A 19,759-nucleotide genomic window follows, 5' to 3' on the forward strand; every position below is an offset into this window, starting at 1 on the left:
ACTTCCCCTTCCTGGCCCTGGCATTCGCCTACACTGGGGCATAGAGCCTTCACAGGACCAAGGGCCTCTCCTCCCATTGATGACCCACTAGGCCATCCTCTGCTACATATGCAGCTGGAGCCATCAGTTCCACAATGTGTTTTCTTTGGTTGGTGGCTTAATCCCAGGGAGCTCAGGGGGTACTGGTTAGTTCATATTCTTCCTCCTATGGGGCTCCAAATCCCTTCAGCTCCTTAGGTACTTTTACTAGCTCTTTCATTGGGGACCCTGAGCTCCGTCCAGTGGATGGCTGTGAGCATCCACTTTTGTATTTGTCAGACACTGGCAGAGCCTCTCAGGAGACAGCTATGTCAGGCTCCTGTCAGCAAGCACTTGGTGGCATCCACAATGGTTTGGTGGTTATATATGGGATGGATCCCCAGGTGGGGCAGTTTCTGGATGATCGTTCCTTTAGTCTCTGCTCCACACTTTGTCTCTGTAACTCCTTCTATGGGCATTTTGTTTCCCATTCTAAGAAGGACTGGAGTTTCATGTGGTTTGTGAATTGTATTTTCGGTATTCTGAGTTTCTGGGCTAATATCTACTTATCAGTGAGTACATATCATGTGAGTTCTTTTGTGATTGGGTTACCTCACTCAGGATGATACCCTCCAGATCCATCCATTTGCCTAAAAATTTCATAAATTCATTGTTTTTAATAAATGAGTAGTACTCCATTGTGTAAATATACCACATTTTCTGTATCCATTTCTCTGTTGAAGGACATCTGGTTTGTTTCCAGCTTTGGACTATAAAAAAATGCTGCTATGAACATAGTGGAGCATGTGTCCTTGTTATATGTAGGAACATCTTTTGGATATATGCCCAGGAGTGGTAGAGCTGGATCCTCAGGTAATACTATGTCCAATTTTCTGAGGAACCGCAAAACTGATTTCCAGAGTGGTTGTACAAGCTTGCAATCCCACCAGCAATGGAGGAGTGTTCCTCTTTCTCCACATCCTCACCAGCATCTGCTGCCACCTGAGTTTTTGATCTTAGTGGTTTCTCTTGGTACCAGTTCTGACTGGTGTGAGGAATTTCAAGGTTGTTTTGATTTGCATTACCCTGATGAGTAAGGATATTGAACATTTCTTTAGGTGTTTCTCATCCATTCATTATTCCTCAGTTGAGAATTCTTTGTTTGGCTCTACACCCAATTTTTTAATAGGGTTATTTGGTTTTCTGGAGTCCAACATCTTGAGTTCTTTCTATATATTTGATATTTTAAATAAGAGATGGTAAATCCTTAGTGACTGGAAAGTCAAAGGAGGACGCTGAGAGTGGAGGGAATAGACAGAGATGTGGTCAGGGAGTGAGGGGAGAAGGGAGACATTTCCAAAGATAAATATGTGTTAATAAAAACTTAGATGATAAATAATAATTAAAACAACCATATATTTTGTTGGGAAATAATGAAATTACATGGTATGAAGGATGGGACATACATATCTGTTCATAAACATGTTTCATTATTTGAGTTATTTTTCCAAATAAACCTATAGCTCTGTGTTGAGATGCAGGAGAGTAAGAGAGAACTGAGAGACTGAGCCTCAGTGAGCTGCAACCCCAGGAGGTTTTTGTTCAGCCCTGGAGCACTGTGGGAGGATACTCATTACTTTGCTGACAGAAATATGTTGCAGTATCATCCTCCTCCATAGGATGGATGTTGAGGCTGAAGTCTGTCCCAGACCCACTACCACTAAACCTGGCAGGGACCCCAGATTCTAGGTTGGATGCATAATAGATGAGGAGTTTGGGTGGCTGTCCTGGTTTCTGTTGGTACCAGTTCATATAACTACTGCCATAACTATCAACACTTTGGCTGGCTCTGCAGGAGATGGTGACCCTCTGCCCTAGAGACACAGCCAAAGAAGCTGGAGATTGGGTCAGCACAATGTCACCAGTGGAGCCTGGAATGATAAACACACAGACTATTGTTATGTATGTATACATACCTTCCCAGCAGACTTTTTAGTTTAAAATTTTAAGAATGATTGTGGATATCACTCTGAGAAACCAGAAAATCCCGGGGACCGAGGAACCTTAAAACCAATGACAAAAACCCTAAGTATAATGATCAAGAATCCAGAAACATGGAAAGTCATGATGGCCACAGAGGTTGCTCCCAACACTTCCCTGCATCCTCACCTGGAACCCAGAGAAGCAGCACCCATAGCAGGAGTGTGTCTGTCTCCATCTCTGAGAGCTGGAAGAGAGAATGCTTCTTAGGCTCCTTGCAGCTACTCTTAAAGAAGCCTGGGCTGTTACAAAATTATTTCATATGCAAATGAGCAGTGTATGTACTGTTGCTCCAAGGGCACCTGCTCCTGTTTCAGCCACAGGGAGTTGGTGTCAGCAGAAAATTTACTAGGGCATCACATGTGTCTTAAAGGACCCTTCTAAATACATTTTTGAGGCAGGTTTTTCTATCTATTGGTTGTCCTGAAGCTCATTTTGTAGATCAGATCCTCCAGTCTCTGCCTCTCGAGTGCTGGGATTAAAGGGTCACACCACACCATGCAGCTTTTCCTTGCAGTCTACTCTACTAAATATTTATTCTCTAGCCTTTTTGAGGTGTGAGGTTGGGGGTTGTATTGTGGCTGCACTATGTAGAAAATGTAAGTTATTTCAAGAACAACTTGATCCCTCAAAACAGTTACACACCCAATGAAACCATTATGTGAGAGGGAATAGAGAAAAATGGTTCAATGACAAAAGTAGCATAATTCTTTGCTTACTACCTTATTTTTTAGATTCATGTTTTAGATGCAGGTGTCTGATGTCTCTTTGTATGTTTTTATATTTGTTCATGTTCATGCTTGAACGTAACTTCTCTGGCCATGGTATGTGGGTGGAGATCAGAAAACAAGTTTGGGTGTAGATCTGAGAAAGATCTGTTGTTCAAGTTTACACATGAAATGCTTTTTAGGCCAAGTAATTGTGGACATTCTCTTGTTTCTGTCTCCCATCTTGCCACATCATCACTCCAAATACAGTCCATGCTGGCACTACATCAGACTTTTTGTGAGTACCTGGGATGTGAGGCAGGTCCTCACCTATGTGATAAGTAGTTTGCCCAAAGAGCCACCCTGTCAGCCCATTGCCTTTAAATAAAACCCGTGAGAGGAAGTCCTTTTTTGCTGAATATAAATAATAGTGCAGGAAATGTAGGAGTTCAAAAATAAAGAAAAGAAGCATGTAATGGAGATGTGCCCAGATACAGCTTTTATTTTTGTAGTTTTTCAAAATATCCAAGATTATTGACAAATATCTTTTATTTTGTCATGGTGATCAAAAATTAATTAACAAAACTGTTGATTTTTCCCCAGAGAAATTCTAAGACAGACAGTTAGATGGATAGATAGTTAGATAGTTACATAGAGAAGTGAATATTTCTTCATGTTATCAAACTGATGCCCTTTTTCTAGGTTTATTTAGTCAGAAAGATGGATTTCCTAGAAGATTTTATGGTTTGACAAGACATAGTAGTATTTTAATTACACATGAAAATAATGTTGTAAGAATACTTATGATAAGAAGAAATAGTAAGAAACATTGAAATGTGGATAGTAGGAAAATAGGAGGAAGACAGAGGAGGAAGGAAGGAGAGCAAGAGAAGAACCATGGAAGGGAGGAAGGGGAAAGAAGAAAGAATGAGAAAAACAGATGCCGTAGACCCTTTGGGCCCCTGTGCCTGCGTAGAAAAGAGTCTCTAGAGTAGATGGGCAAAGCTTAGGACGGAGTGACAGACAGACAGACACACAAGAGAGGTGTTGAATCTGAATGTAATTTTCTGGTCGAGCTTAGACTAATTATATTACAGCGAATATCATAAATTGTAAAACATAACAGATACGGTACATTAAAGTTTTCCAGGTGCAAGAGGAGTGACTACAAAAAGAATTTGCAGGAACCAGATAAATGTTTATGTTAGGGATAAGTATCCATCCAGATGCAAGAGGAGTGACTTCAAAAGGACTATGTTTACTTTAGAGATTAGCACTTACTTCGAATCAGCCCTGGGCCAGGCAAGAGCTTTACACCCCAGCGTTAATTGGGCTAGGGGGGTATAAACTCTTGCCTGGCTTCAGGAATAAAGTAGATTCATGAACCTTGGAATTCTTAGGCCTGGTTAATTCTTATCTATGTCTTATGGAGAATTCCCATTTATCAGTATAGTATATTAATTTGCTCTTGGCATGGAATGTAGTCTGTAATAAGAATTTCTATCTCAGTGAGAATTCCAGACTCTTTCTGTAGACAACTGAATTTATGGCTAGTGCTTAATTGTTTTATGGTAGAGCTAAATTAGTTACTGAATAGGTTAAACTCCTTGCTGCTATCTGGAATCTAAGAACACTGGGAAAAGGCTTTAGCTATGTTAGAATTCAATCTTAAAAGTTATTACATTAAGGTAATACTAAATAGAGTGCAGGTGAATCTATACATTAGACTAAGGCGGTGGAAATTTGATTATTATGGGTTAGGAGAAAACGCCAAACCTCTGGGAGGGGAATTTCCATGGAACTCTGATCCTCAAGAACAGCTTCCAGGCTTTACGCCTGTCAAACTGACCCAAACTGGAGAGCTGACTTTCGTCAGACTTCCAGGAGGAGAGTCCTAGAAATTCATTTCTCATGAGCAGCTTTGGGCATTTCTGCCTCACAAGCTGACTCCACCGGAGTTCCTTGGCAGACAGAAGTGAGGAAAGAGGGAGGATGAAGGAAAGATGGACAATTCCCTCCTCCTCAGCTTATGCTCATTGTTTGCTCTTCCAGGTTTCTGCCATATAGAGATTGATCATTGTGTTTTATTGTGCACATTCAGTGTAGTGAACCAGCTACAGTTCAAAGAGAGATAAACAGGGCAAAACAAATATACATCATGTGAAATTAACATATTATTTTTTTACATTTTATCTTCCCTTTTGAGGTAGATTTGATTTTATATTAAAAATTAAAATTTGGGGGACTCCGCCGAACTTAGGAACTTAGTCTGCACAGGTGAGAGTGTGCACCACAGAGGCAGACAGCTTCTGGGACAGGCGGGAGCCGCTGAGGCAGCACCCATTTGGGGCCGCAGACATCCGGCACCCTCCCAGCCGGAGGACAGTGGTCTGCCCTGCACAGGAGCCCTCTGCCTCAGGGGCAGGGAGCGCCATCTTGGTTCCGGGACTCAGCCGAACTTAGGAACTTAGTCTGCACAGGTGAGAGTGTGCATCACAGAAGCTGACAGCATCTGTGACCTGCCAAAGCAACACAGCATCTGGGAATGTTCCTGTTTTGGGCCTTCTTCTTCGGCCAGGAGGAGGTCCAAACACCAGATATCTGTGCACCTTCCCTGTAAGAGGAGAGCTTGCCAGAAGAGAGTGCTCTAACCACTGAAACTCAGAGGAGAGAGCCTGTCTCCCAGGTCTGCTGATAGACGGTAATCAGAATCACCAGAAGAACAATCTCTAAACAGAGACAACTATAACAACTAACTCCAGAGATTACCAGATGGCGAAAGGTAAACATAAGAATCTTACTAACAGAAACCAAGACCACTCACCATCATCAGAACCCAGCACTCCCACTTCGCCCAGTCCAGGGCACCCCAACACACCCAAAAAGCTAGACCTGGATTTAAAAGCATATCTCATGATGATGGTAAAGGACATCAAGAAGGACTTTAATAACTCACTTAAAGAAATACAGGAGAACACTGCTAAACAAGTAGAACACATTAAAGAGGAAACACAAAAATCCCTTAAAGAACTGCAGGAAAACACAACCAAACATGTGATGGAATTGAATAAAACCATCCAAGACCTAAAAAGAGAAGTAAACAATAAAGAAAACCCAAAGTGAGGCAATGCTGGAGATAGAAACCCTAGGAAAGAAATTTGCAACCATAGATGCGAGCATCAGCAACAGAATACAAGAGATGGAAGAGAGAATCTCAGGTGCAGAAGATTCCATAGAGAACATCGGCACAACAATCAGAGAAAATGGAAAATGCAAAAAGATCCTAATTCAAAACATCCAGGAAATCCAGGACACAATGAGAAGACCAAACCTACGGATAATAGGAGTGGATGAGAATGAAGATTTTCAACTCAAAGGGCCAGCAAACATCTTCAACAAAATTATAGAAGAAAACTTCCCAAATCTAAAGAAAGAGATGCCTATGAACATACAAGAAGCCTACAGAACTCCAAATAGACTGGACCAGAAAAGAAATACCTCCCGACACATAATAATCAGAACAACAAATGCACTAAATAAAGATAGAACACTAAAATCAGTAAGAGAAAAAGGCCAAGTAACATATAAAGGCAAGCCTATCAGAATTACACCAGATTTTTCACCAGAGACTATGAAAGCCAGAAGATCCTGGACAGATGTTATACAGACACTAAAAGAACACAAATTCCAGCCCAGGCTGCTATACCCAGCCAAACTCTCAATTAACATAGATGGAGAAACCAAAGTATTCCACGACAAAACCAAATTCACACATTATCTCTCCACGAATCCAGCCCTTCAGAGGATAATAACAGAAAAAAACCAATACAAGGACGGGAACCACGCCCTAGAAACAACAAGAAGGTAATCCCTCAACAAACCTAAAAGAAGACAGCCACAAGAACAGAATGCCAACTTTAACAACAAAAATAACAGGAAGCAACAATTACTTTTCCTTAATATCTCTTAATATTAATGGACTCAACTCCCCAATAAAAAGACATAGACTAACAAACTGGCTACACAAACAAGACCCAACATTTTGCTGCTTACAGGAAACTCATCTCAGAGAAAAAGATAGACACTACCTCAGAATGAAAGGCTGGAAAACAATTTTCCAAGCAAATGGTAGGAAGAAAAAAGCTGGAGTAGCCATTCTAATATCTGATAAGATTGACTTCCAACTCAAAGTCATCAAAAAAGACAGAGTGGGACACTTCATACTCATCAAAGGTAAAATCCTCCAAGAGGAATTATCAATTCTGAATATCTATGCTCCAAATACAAAGGCAACCACATTCATTAAAAAAAACTTAATAAAGCTCAAAGCACACATTGCACCTCACACAATAATAGTGGGAGACTTCAACACACCACTTTCACCAATGGACAGATCATGGAAACAGAAACTAAACAGGGACACAGTGAAACTAACAGAAGTTATGAATCAAATGGATCGGGCAGATATCTACAGAACATTCTATCCTAAAACAAAAGGATATACCTTCTTCTCAGCACCTCATGGTACCTTCTCCAAAATTGACCACTTAATTGGTCACAAAACAGGCCTCAACAGATACAAAAATATTGAAATTGTCCCATGCATCCTATCAGATCACCATGGACTAAGGCTGATCCTCAATAACAAAATAAATAATAGAAAGCCAAAATTCACGTGGAAACTGAACAACACTCTTCTCAATGATACGTTGGTCAAGGAAGGAATAAAGAAAGAAATTAAGGACTTTTTAGAGTTCAATGAAAATGAAGCCACAACATACCCAAACTTATGGGACACAATGAAAGCATTTCTAAGAGGAAAACTCATAGCTCTGAGTGCCTCCAAAAAGAAACTAGAGAGAGCACACATTAGCAGCTTGACAACACACCTAAAAGCGCTAGAACAAAAGGAAGCAAATTCACCCAAGAGGAGTAGACAGCAGGAAATAATGAAACTCAGGGGCGAAATCAACCAAGTGGAAACAAGAAGAACTATTCAAAGAATCAACCAATCAAGGAGCTGGTTCTTTGAGAAAATCAACAAGATAGATAAACCGTTAGCCAGACTCACTAGAGGGCACAGGGAAAGCATTCTAATTAACAAAATCAGAAATGAAAAAGGAGACATAACAACAGATCCTGAAGACATCCAAAACACCATCAGATCCTTCTACAAAAGGCCATACTCAACAAAACTGGAGATCCTGGATGAAATGGACAAGTTTCTAGACAGATACCAGGTACCAAAGTTGAATCAAGATCAGGTTAATAATCTAAACAGCCCTATATCCCCCAAAGAAATAGAAGCAGTTATTAATAGTTTCCCAACCAAAAAAAGCCCAGGACCAGATGGGTTTAGTGCAGAGTTCTATCAGACCTTCAAAGAAGATCTAATCCCAGTTCTTCACAAACTATTCCACAAAATAGAAACAGAAGGTACTCTACCCAACTCATTCTATGAAGCCACAATTACTCTGATACCTAAACCACAAATAGACCCAACAAAGATAGAAAACTTCAGACCAATATCCCTTATGAATATTGATGCAAAAATCCTCAATAAAGTTCTTGCTAACCGAATCCAAGAACACATCAAAACAATCATCCATCCTGACCAAATAGGTTTCATCCCAGGGATGCAGGGATGGTTCAATATACAGAAATCCATCAACGTAATCCAGTATATAAACAAACTCAAAGACAAAAACCACATGATCATCTCGTTAGATGTGGAAAAACCATTTGACAAGATCCAACACCCATTCATGATAAAAGTCTTGGAAAGATCAGAAACTCAAGGCCCATACCTAAACATGATAAAAGCAATCTACAGCAAACCATTAGCCAACATCAAAGTTAATGGTTAGAAGCTTGAAGCAATCCCTCTAAAATCAGGGACTAGACAAGGCTGTCCACTTTCTCCATACCTATTCAACATTGTACTTGAAGTCCTAGACAGAGCAATTCAACAACAAAAGGAGATCAAAGGGATACAAATTGGAAAAGATGAAGTCAAAATATCACTTTTTGCAGATGATATGATAGTATATATAAGTGACCCTAAAAATTCCACCAGAGAACTCCTAAACCTGATAAAGAGCTTCGGTGAAGTACCAGGATATAAAATTAACTCAAGCAAATCAATGGCCTTTCTCTACACAAAGAATAAACAGGCTGAGAAAGAAATTAAAGAAACAACACCCTTCTCAATAGTCACAAATAATATAAAATATCTTGGCGTGACTCTAACTAAGGAAGTGAAAGATCTGTATAATAAAAACTTCAAGTCTCTGAAGAAAGAAATTGTACAAGATCTCAGAAGATGGAAAGATCTCCCATGCTCATGGATTGGCAGGATCAACATTGTAAAAATGGCTATCTTGCCAAAAGCAATCTACAGATTCAATGCAATCCCCATCAAAATTCCAACTCAATTCTTCAACGAATTAGAAAGTGCAATCTGCAAATTCATCTGGAATAACAAAAAACCTAGGATAACAAAAACTTTTCTCAAGGATAAAAGAACCTCTGGTGGAATCACCATGCCGGACCTAAAGCTTTACTACAGAGCAATTGTGATAAAAACTGTGTGGTACTGGTATAGTGACAGACAAGTATACCAATGGAATAGAATTGAAGACCCAGAAATGAAGCCACACACCTATGGTCACTTGATCTTCCACAAGGGAGCTAAAACCATCCAATGGAAGAAAGACAGCATTTTCAACAAATGGTGCTGGCACAACTGGTTGTTAACATGTAGAAGAATGCGAATCGATCCATTCCTATCTCCTTGTACTAAGGTCAAGTCTAAGTGGATCAAGGAACTTCACATAAAACCAGAGACACTGAAACTTATAGAGGAGAAAGTGGGGAAAAGCCTTGAAGATATGCGCACAGGGGGAAAATTCTTGAATAGAACAGCAATGGCTTGTGCTGTAAGATGGAGAATTGACAAGTGGGATCTCATGAAACTGCAAAGCTTCTGCAAGGCAAAAGACACCATCAATAAGACAAAAAAACCACTAACAGTTTGGGAAAGGATCTTTACCTATCCTAAATCAGATAAGGGACTAATATCCAATATATATAAAGAACTCAAGAAGGTGGACTCCAGAAAGTCAAATAACCCCATTAAAAAATGGGGCTCAGAACTGAACAAAGAATTCTCACCTGAGGAATACCGAATGGCAGAGAAGCACCTGAAAAAATGTTCAACATCCTTAATCATCAGGGAAATGCAAATCAAAACAACCCTGAGATTCCACCTCACACCAGTCAGAATGGCTAAGATCAAAAATTCAGGTGACAGCAGATGCTGGCGAGGATGTGGAGAAAGAGGAACACTCCTCCATTGTTGGTGGGATTGCAAGCTTGTACAACCACTCTGGAAATCAGTCTGGCGGTTCCTCAGAAAATTGGACATAGTACTACTGGAGGATCCAGCAATACCTCTCCTGGGCATATATCCAGAAGATGTCCCAACCGGTAAAAAGGACACATGCTCCACTATGTTCATAGCAGCCCTATTTATAATAGCCAGAAGCTGGAAAGAACCCAGATGTCCCTCAACAGAGGAATGGATACAGAAATTATGGTACATTTACACAATGGAGTACTACTCAGCTTAAAAAGAATGAAGTTATGAAATTCCTAGCCAAATGGATGGACCTGGAGGGCATCATCTTGAGTGAAGTAACACAATCACAAAAGAACTCACACAATATGTATTCACTGATAAGTGGATATTAGCCCAAAACTTAGGATACCCAAGATATAAGATACAATTTGCTAAATGCATGAAACTCAAGAAGAATGAAGACCAAAGTGTGGACACTGTGCTCCTTCTTAGAATTGGGAACAAAACACCCAGGGAAGGAGTTACAGAGACAAAGTTCGTAGCTGTGATGAAAGGATGGACCATTTAGAGACTGCCATATCCAGGAATCCATCCCATAATCAGCTTCTAAACGCTGACACCATTGCATACACTAGCAAGATTTTGCTGAAAGGACCCAAATATAGCTGTCTCTTGTGAGATGATGCCGGGGCCTAGCAAACACAGGAGTGGATGTTCACAGTCAGCTATTGGATATATCACAGGGCTCCCAATGTAGAAGCTAGAGAAAGTACCCAAGGAGCTAAAGGGATCTGCAACCCTATTGTTGGAACAACATGATGTACTAACCAGAACCCCGGAGCTCTTGTCTCTAGCTGCATATGTATCGAAAGATGGCCTAGTCGGCCATCACTGGAAAGAGAGGCCCATTGGACTTGCAAACTTTACATGCCCCAATATAGGGGAATGCCAGGGCCAAAAGAATGGGAATGGGTGGTAGGGAAGTGGGGGGCGCTATGGGGGACTTTTGGGATAGCATTGGAAATGTAATTGAGGAAAATATGTAATAAAAATATTAAAAATTAAAAAAAAATTCAGGTGAAAGCAGATGCTGGGGAGGATGTGGAGAAAGAGGAACACTCCTCCATTGTTGGTGGGATTGTAAGCTTGCACAACCACTCTGGAAATCAGTCTGGCGGTTCCTCAGAAAATTGGATATAGTACTACCGGAGGATCCAGCAATACCTTTCCTGGGCATATATCCAGAAGATGTCCCAACCGGTAAAAAGGACACATGCTCCACTATGTTCATAGCAGCCCTATTTATAATAGCCAGAAGCTGGAAAGAACCCAGATGCCCCTCAATAGAGGAATGGATATAGAAATTATGGTACATTTACACAATGGATTACTACTCAGCTATTAAAAAGAATGAATTTATGAAATTCCTAGCCAAATGGATGGACCTGGAGGGCATCATCTTGAGTGAGGTAACACAATCACAAAGGAACTCACACAATATGTATTCACTGATAAGTGGATATTAGCCCAAAACTTAGGATACCCAAGATATAAGATACAATTTGCTAAACTCATGAAACTCAAGAAGAATGAAGACCAAAGTGTGGACAATATGCCCCTTCTTAGATTTGGGAACAAAACACCCATGGAAGGAGTTACAGAGACAAAGTTTCGAGCTGTGATGAAAGGATGGACCATCTAGAGACTGCCATATCCAGGGATCCATCCCGTAATCAGCTTCCAAACGCTGACACCATTGCATACACTAGCAAGATTTTGCTGAAAGGACCCAAATATAGCTGTCTCTTGTGAGACGATGCCGGGGCCTAGCAAACACAGGAGTGGATGCTCACAGTCAGCTATTGGATGTATCACAGGGCTCCCAATGTAGAAGCTAGAGAAAGTGCCCAAGGAGCTAAAGGGATCTGCAACCCTATAGTTGGAACAATATGATGAAGTAACCAGTACCCCGGAGCTCTTGTCTCTAGCTGCATATGTAGTGAAAGATGGCCTAGTCGGCCATCACTGGAAAGAGAGGCCCATTGGACTGGCAAACTTTATATGGCCCTATATACGGGAATGCCAGGGCCAAAAGAATGGGAATGGGTGGGTAGGGAAGTGGGGTGGTATGGGGGACTTTTGGGATAGCATTGGAAATGTAATTGAGGAAAATATGTAATAAAAAATATTAAAAATAAAACAAACAAACAAACAAACAAACAAAAAAGAAATGGCTCGTTAGGAGAAAGCCTATCCCATTTTCCAAGTGTAGCCGGCCTTGATGAACAGAGACAGTCTATGGTTTTAGAGGTTAATTGTAGAAATCAGGTAGAAAGGAGAGAAGGTGGGAAGAAAGAGAGGGACTGGACATGGGCAAGAGGAGAGAAGAGGGAAAAGGAGAGAGAGGAGAAGGGCTAGAGTAAGAGGGAGAGAGAGAGTAAGAGTGAGAGGAGAGAATGAGGAGAGGAGAGGAGATAGTGAGCAGAGAGTAAGAGAGTGAGGTGGGGCCAAGCAGCTCCTCTTATGGTGGGCTGTTATCTTTAGTGTTGCTAGGTAAATGGGAGGTGTTTAGCCTGAAGGTCAGAAGCTTGGGACATTGTCTATGTGACTAAAAGCCACGCTTCTCCTGTGGGGAATATGGGTGGGGGGAGGTAACTTTGACAGGAGCCAGAGTTCCAGGAGACATGAGGGAATGCCTACCTTGCCATGTAGGTGAATTATCACCACACCGTGGTTCAGACCTCAGGATGACTGCAGACCAGACTGTCTGTGTATAGCCCAATGTCCAACAGATTCTCATGTGGAACAGTCTCTGGATGGTTATTCCTCCAGTTTCTGCTTCACAGTTTATCTCTGTACCTCCGTTATTTTTTTTTTTAATTATTCACTTTAGATCTTATTGTTCCCCTCCCAGTAACTTGGTCCCACATTCCCTCTCCCATCCTCCCTCCACTTCTCCTCTGATCAGGTTTCTCCCCAACCCTGGTGCTTCAGTGCTCTGTGAGTCTAGTTGCTTCTTCTCCCACTGAGGCCATACAAGGCAACCCAGTTAGTAGAATATATTCCACATATAGGCAGCAGCTTTTGGAATAGTCCCAGTTCTCTTTTCGAGATTCACACGAAGACCAAGCCACACATTTGCTACATATTAGCAAAGACGAATAGGTCAAGTCCATGTATGTTGTTTGGTTGGTGGTTCAGACTCTGAGATCCCCAAGGGTCTAGGTTAGTTGACTTTGTTTTTTTTTTTTTTTGGTGAAGTTTTTATCCCCTTCAGGGCCATAATCCTTCCTCTTATTCTTCCATAAGACCCACCCCATGGGCAAGCACCAATCCCTAACACTATTAATGATACTCTGTTATGCTTGCAGACAGGAGTACGTTGTTTTCTGAGAGGCTCCACCTACCAGCTGACTCAGACAGATACCCACTGATTGCTTTTTGTATAAACGTTCAGATTTATGATTCTTTTAAGATTTTTGTAACATTATTTTTTTAAGATAAATAACCTAATAATTGATCCATTCTTTATAACCTCAAAATGCAGTCTGTCAGTAAAGAGAAACTAGTTGAGAAAATTACCTTGCTTGCTTACACTTTGTTAATTTATTACATGTTGTTTAGTTACCAACGTATTTGGGTCCTTGGGAATGATTTTCTTTTTTGCATGTAATACATAAAATGTTTTCTATTTAAAGGTACTAGAGGTAGTAGATAAAAAGCTGTTAAATGTCCTGAGACAAAGGTAGAATTTCCAAAAGTTTCTGAACTAGCCTAAAACAGTTCTTCTACTTTTAGAATATGTTTATATAAAACATGAATTTTAGTGCTGATACCCACCTACTTTGAAATATGTTGATTTTACTCTATATACTATAGAATAAAATATTTAGATAAGATTTAATTCTTTTTGTAAAAATTAGAATGCAAACTTGCTTTCATCTTTAATAAATGATAAACATACATAAAACAAAAATCTTAAATAAATTTACATGTTTGGTTATCAGTAAATGTTTGACTTTTATAGCTTTTTTTATGTACATCCTTGAGGTTGTAGTAAAAACTTCCTCAACAGGAATATTAGATTTATAGTAAAAAGTGTTTTTATTTCTTCTTCTTTCTTTTAAAGTTATTGAACCTTCATTTTAATTTTTTAAAGATATTTTCTTTATTTACATTTCAAATATGATCCCTTTTTCTAGTTTCTCCACTGAAAATACCCCACCTCCTACCCCTTCCCCTGCTTCCAACATATGAACTCCCATTTCTTGACCTGGCATTCCCCTATACTGGGGCATAGAGCCTTCACAGGACCAAGGCCCTCTCCTCCCATTCATGACCAATTAGGTCATCCTCTGCTACATATAAGAAGTTCTACTACGTGTTTTCCTTGATTGGTTTTATAGTTCCAAGGAGCTCTGGGGTACTGGTTATTTCTTATTGATATTCCTCGTAAGGGGCTTCAGACCCTTTCATATTCCTGAGTACTTTCTCTGGTTCCTTCATTGGGGACCTTGTGATCCATCCAAAGGATGAGTGTGAGCATCCACTTCTGTATTTTCCAGGCATTGGCAGAGCCTCACAGGAGACAGCTATATCAGGCTCTGTTAGCAGGGTCTTGTTGGCAGCTGCCTAGTGTCTGGGTTTGGTGGGTTTTTTTAATGGGATCAGTCCCCAAGTGGGGCAGTCTCTGGATGGTCATTCATTTAGGCTCTGCTCCGAATTTTGTCTTTGTAACTCCTTCCATGGGTGTTTTGTTCCCCATTCTAAGAAGGAAAGAAGTATCCACACTTTGTTCTTCCTTCTTGTTCTTTTATTTTTCAAAAAACAATTTTTCTATAGGATATTTTCTTCAATTACATTTCAAATGCTATCCCAAAGTCCCCTATACCCTCCCCCTGCCCTGCTCCCCAACCCACCTACTCTTGCTCAAGTCCAGATGGATCAAGCACCTTCACATAAAACCAGATACACTGAAACTAGTAGAAAAGAACATGTGCCTTGAGCACATGGGCACAGGAGAAAATTTCCTGAACAAAACCCCAGGAACTTATTCTCTAAGACCAAGAATTGACAATGGGACCTCATAAAGTTACAAAGCTTGTGTAAGACAAAGGACACTGTCAGTAGGATGAAATGGCAAACAACAGATTGGGAAATGATGTATACCAACCCTATATCGGATAGAGGGCTCATATACAATATATACAAAGAACTTAAGAGGCTAGACTCCAGAATCCAAATAACCCTATAAAAATGGGGTACAGAGCTAAACAACGAATTCACATCTGAGCAATATCAAATAGCCAGGAAGCACCTAAAGAAATGTTCAACATACTTAATCACCAGGGAAATGCAAATCAAAACAAACCTGAAATTCCACCTCACACCAATCAGAATGATAAGATCAAAAACTCAATTGACAGCAGATGCTAGTGAGGATTTGTAGATAGAGGAACATTCCTCCACTGCTGTTGGTATTACCATTCTGTAAATCAATTTGTGGGCTCCTCAGAACATTGGACATAGTACTACCAGACCACCCAGCTTTACCACTTCTGGGCATTTAACCTGAAGATGCTCTATTATGTAATAAGGTCACATGCTTTACTACATCCATAGCAGCCTTATTTATAATATCTAGTAGCTGGAAAGAACTCAGGTGTCCCTCAACAGAGGAATAGATACAGAAAAAGTGGTGCATTTACACAATGGAATACAACTCAGGTATTAAAAACAATGATTTAATGAAATTCTTAGCCAAATGGATGGAACTGGAAAATATCATCCTGAGTGAGGTAACCCAATAACAAAAGAACACAAATAGTGTACACTCACTGATAAGTGGATATATTAGCCCAGAAGCGTTGAATACCAAGATAAAATTCACACATCAAATGAAGCCGAAGAAGAAGGAACACCAAAGTGTGGATACCTCAGTCGTTCTTAGAAGGGGGAGCAAAATACCCATGGAAGGAGATATAGAGACAAAGTTTGGAGCATAGACTGAAGGAAAGACCATCCAGAGACTGCCCCACTTGGGTATCCATCCCATATACCGTCACCAAACCCAGGTAGTATTGTTGATGCCAACAAGTGCCTGTTGACAGGAGCCTGAAGTAACTGTCTCCTGAGAGGCTCTACCAGTGCCTGTCAAATACAGAGGTGGATGATCTCAGGCAACCACTGAACTGTGCACAATGTCCCTAATGGAGGAGGTAGAGAAAGGAGCGAAGGAGCTGAAAGATCTTGCAGCTCCATAGGAGGAACAACAATATGAACCAACCAGTACCCCAGATCTCCCAGGGACTAAACCACCAACCAAAGAGGGACAAATGGCTCCAGCTGCATATTTAATGGAGGATGGCCTTGTTGGACATCAATGGGAGGAGAGGCCCTTGGTTCTGTGAAGGGTCGATGCCCCAGTGTAGGCGAATGGTAATACAGGGAAATAGGAGTGGATGGGTTGGTAAGCAGGGGGAGGAGGGATGGGATAGGTGGTATTTGGAGGGGAAATGTTGTAAGAGGATAACATTTTTAATGTAAATAAGGGAAGTATCTAATAAACAAAAAGGAAAAAACAAAACAAAACAAAAGAAAAAATCCCAAAACACTGGGATGAGAATGTCAGCCCTTATCTGAAAGATTAACTGACAAGCTTAATACTCTTTTTAACTTAAATGATGGACAACAATGCTTTCATTAAGTCTTCCATTGTTGTAGGAGAAAAGGGTTACAAAATCTAAAGGAGTGCCTCAATAAATGGTAGATCAGAGGTGAATAACTGAGTTAGCAGTTTAGAGCACTTTTAGCACGCGCGCACAGGCACACAAACACACACACTGACACACATACATACAAACACACTACAGTAAATATCTTTGGTTAACACAGTTTTTAGTGACATACTTGTATTTATTAACCTTTTCTACTTTCAGTATTGTAAATAAGAGATGGTAAATCCTTAGTGACTGGAAAGTCAAAGGAGGACGCTGAGAGTGGAGGGAATAGACAGAGATGTGGTCAGGGAGTGAGGAGAGAAGGGAGACATTTCCAAAGAAAAACATGTGTTAATAAAAACTTAGATGATAATAATAATTAAAAGAACCATTGTGGCTGCACTATGTAGAGAATGTAAATTATTTTAAGAACAACTTGATCCCTCAAAACAGTACACACCCAATGAAAGCATTATGTGAGAGGGACTAGAGAAAAATGGTTCAATGACAAAAGTAGCATAATTCTTTGCATACTACCTCAATTTTTAGATTCATGTTTTAGATCCATGTGTATGATATCTCTTTGTATGTTTGTATACTTGTTCATGTTTGAAGGTAACTTCTCTGGCCATGATATGTGGGTGGAGATCAGAAGACAAGTTTGGGTGTAGATCTGTGATAGGTGTGTTGTTCAACTGTACACATGAAATCCTTTTTTGACCAGGCCCTTGTGGGCATTCTCTTATTTCTTTCTCTCATCTTGCCACATCATCACTCCAAATACAGTCCATGCTGGCACTGCATCAGACTTTTTGTGAGTACCTGGGATGTGAGGCAGGTCCTCACATCTATGTGATAAGCAGTTTGCCCAAAGAGCCACCCTCTCAGCCCATTGCCTTTAAATAAAACCTGTGAGAGGAAGTCCTTTTTTGCTGAATATAAATAATAGTGCAGGAAATGTAGGAGTTCAAAAATGAAGGAAAGAAGCATGTAATGGAGATGTGCCTAGATAAATCCTTTTTTTGTAGTTTTTCAAAATATTCAAGAATATTGATTGACAAATATCTTGTTTTTTGTCATAGTGATATAAAGCTAATTAACAAAACTGTTGATTTTATCCCCAAAGAAATTGTAAGACAGACAGTTAGATGGATGGATAGTTAGATAGGTACATAGAGAAGTGAATATTTCTTCATGCTATCAAACTGATGCCCCTTTATCTAGGTTTATGTAGTCAGAAAGATGGATTTCCTAGCAAGATTTTATGGTTTGACTAGACATAGTAGTATTTCAATTAAACATGAAAATAATGTTGTAAGAATACTTATGATAAGAAGAAATAAAGAAATTGAAAGCATTGAAATGTGGAGAGTAGGAAGTTAGGAGGGAGAAGGAGGAGGAAGGAAGAAGAGGAAGAGTAGAACCATGGAAGGGAGGAAGGGAAAGAAGAAAGAATGATAAAGACAGAAGTGAGGAAAGAGGGAGGATGAAGGAAAGATGGACAGTTCCCTCCTCAGCTTATGCTCATTGTTTGCTTTTCCAGGTTTGTGCCATATAGAGATGGATTCTTTTGTTTTATTGTGCACATTCAGTGTACTGACCCAGCTACAGTTCAAAGAGATATAAACAGGGCAAAACAAATATACATCATATGAAATTAACCCGTTATTCTTTACATTTTATCTTCCCTTTTGAGGTATGAACACTTTTATTTGATTTTGTATACAAAATTAAAATTTGACTTGAAATAATGTGGGAAGTTAGGTGATATATCTCATTTATTCCCAGAATAAAAAATACTTCCTTATTATGCAATATATATTACCCATGCCAAGCAATGCACATACACACACACACACACACACACACACACACACACACACACACACACACTACACACACACACACACACACACACACACACACACACACACACACACACTATATCTCTGTATAGCCCTATCTGTCCTGGAACTCCCTCTGTAGGTCAGGCAGGCGTCAAACTCAGAAATCTGCCTGCCTTTGCCTCCCAAATGCTGGGATTAAAGGGCCAACACTGCCTGGCTTGGGCCATATATATTTTTTGTTTGTATTTTTTTCTTTCCCACATTTTTAAAAAGATATTTTCTTCATTTACATTTCAAATGCTATCCCAAAAGTCCCCTACACCCTCCCCCTGCTCTGTTCCCCTTCCCACTCACTCCAACTTCTTGGCCCTGGCATTCCCCTGTACTTTGGCAGAGAGAGTTTGCTAGACCAAGCAGCCTCTCTTCCAATGATGGCCGATTAGGCCATCCTCTGCTACATATGCAGCTAGAGACATGAGCTCTGGGGGTACTGATTAGTTCATCTTGTTGTTACACCTATAGGGTTTCAGACCCCTTCAGCTCTTGGGTAGTTTCTCTAGCTCCTATATTGGGGGCCCTGTGTTCCAACCTATAGATGACTGTGATCATCCACTTAGGCAGTGAAGGATTTAGAAAACATAAAGCTAGTGATAATGTGATAGTACAAGGGAATCATGTTCTAGTTCCTGTAAGCAACTGAACTCGGCAGCTTCAGCCATGTGGCTCTGGCTCTAGAGTTAAGAATGGGAGGAACCACTGGGAAAATTGATGCTGGTTAGCTGGAGCTAAGGAATTAGCAGTGATTAAGAAGAGACCAGCATTACTGAGGTGAAATCTTCTGGAAATTGTTTTCTGGGAGCACAAAGAAGCTGTGTTCCAGAGATACTCAAGGTTGTACTTCATGCTGCGGCTGGACTTGGTAATATGTAAGAGTCACTCAGGTGGTACTGCTCATGAAAGAATGAAGGGATCATGGAGAGAAGCTGAGGCTTAGCACTGTGAGAGGCCAGGGAAGGCCATTGGAGAAGTTGAAGCCTCAGCTGTAGTTGATGGCCCAGGACTGAAGGG

At 40.4% G+C, this 19,759-nt stretch overlaps 1 gene segment (V, D, J or C); it reads right to left on the reverse strand.

Annotated features, from left to right (window-relative positions):
- LOC110296839 (Ig kappa chain V-III region MOPC 321-like) overlaps positions 1-2,257 on the reverse strand; it is a 23,156-nt gene extending 20,899 nt beyond the window's left edge. The window contains 2 exon segments of the V gene segment in view: positions 1,656-1,949; positions 2,188-2,257. Of these exon segments, the coding sequence occupies positions 1,656-1,949; positions 2,188-2,236 (343 nt within the window).
- Between the last annotated feature and the right edge of the window lie 17,502 nt (positions 2,258-19,759).

Source organism: Mus caroli, unplaced genomic scaffold (assembly GCF_978045245.1).
Source record: "Mus caroli unplaced genomic scaffold, Mus_caroli_1 scaffold_7, whole genome shotgun sequence".
NCBI classification, from domain to species: Eukaryota; Metazoa; Chordata; class Mammalia; order Rodentia; family Muridae; genus Mus; species Mus caroli.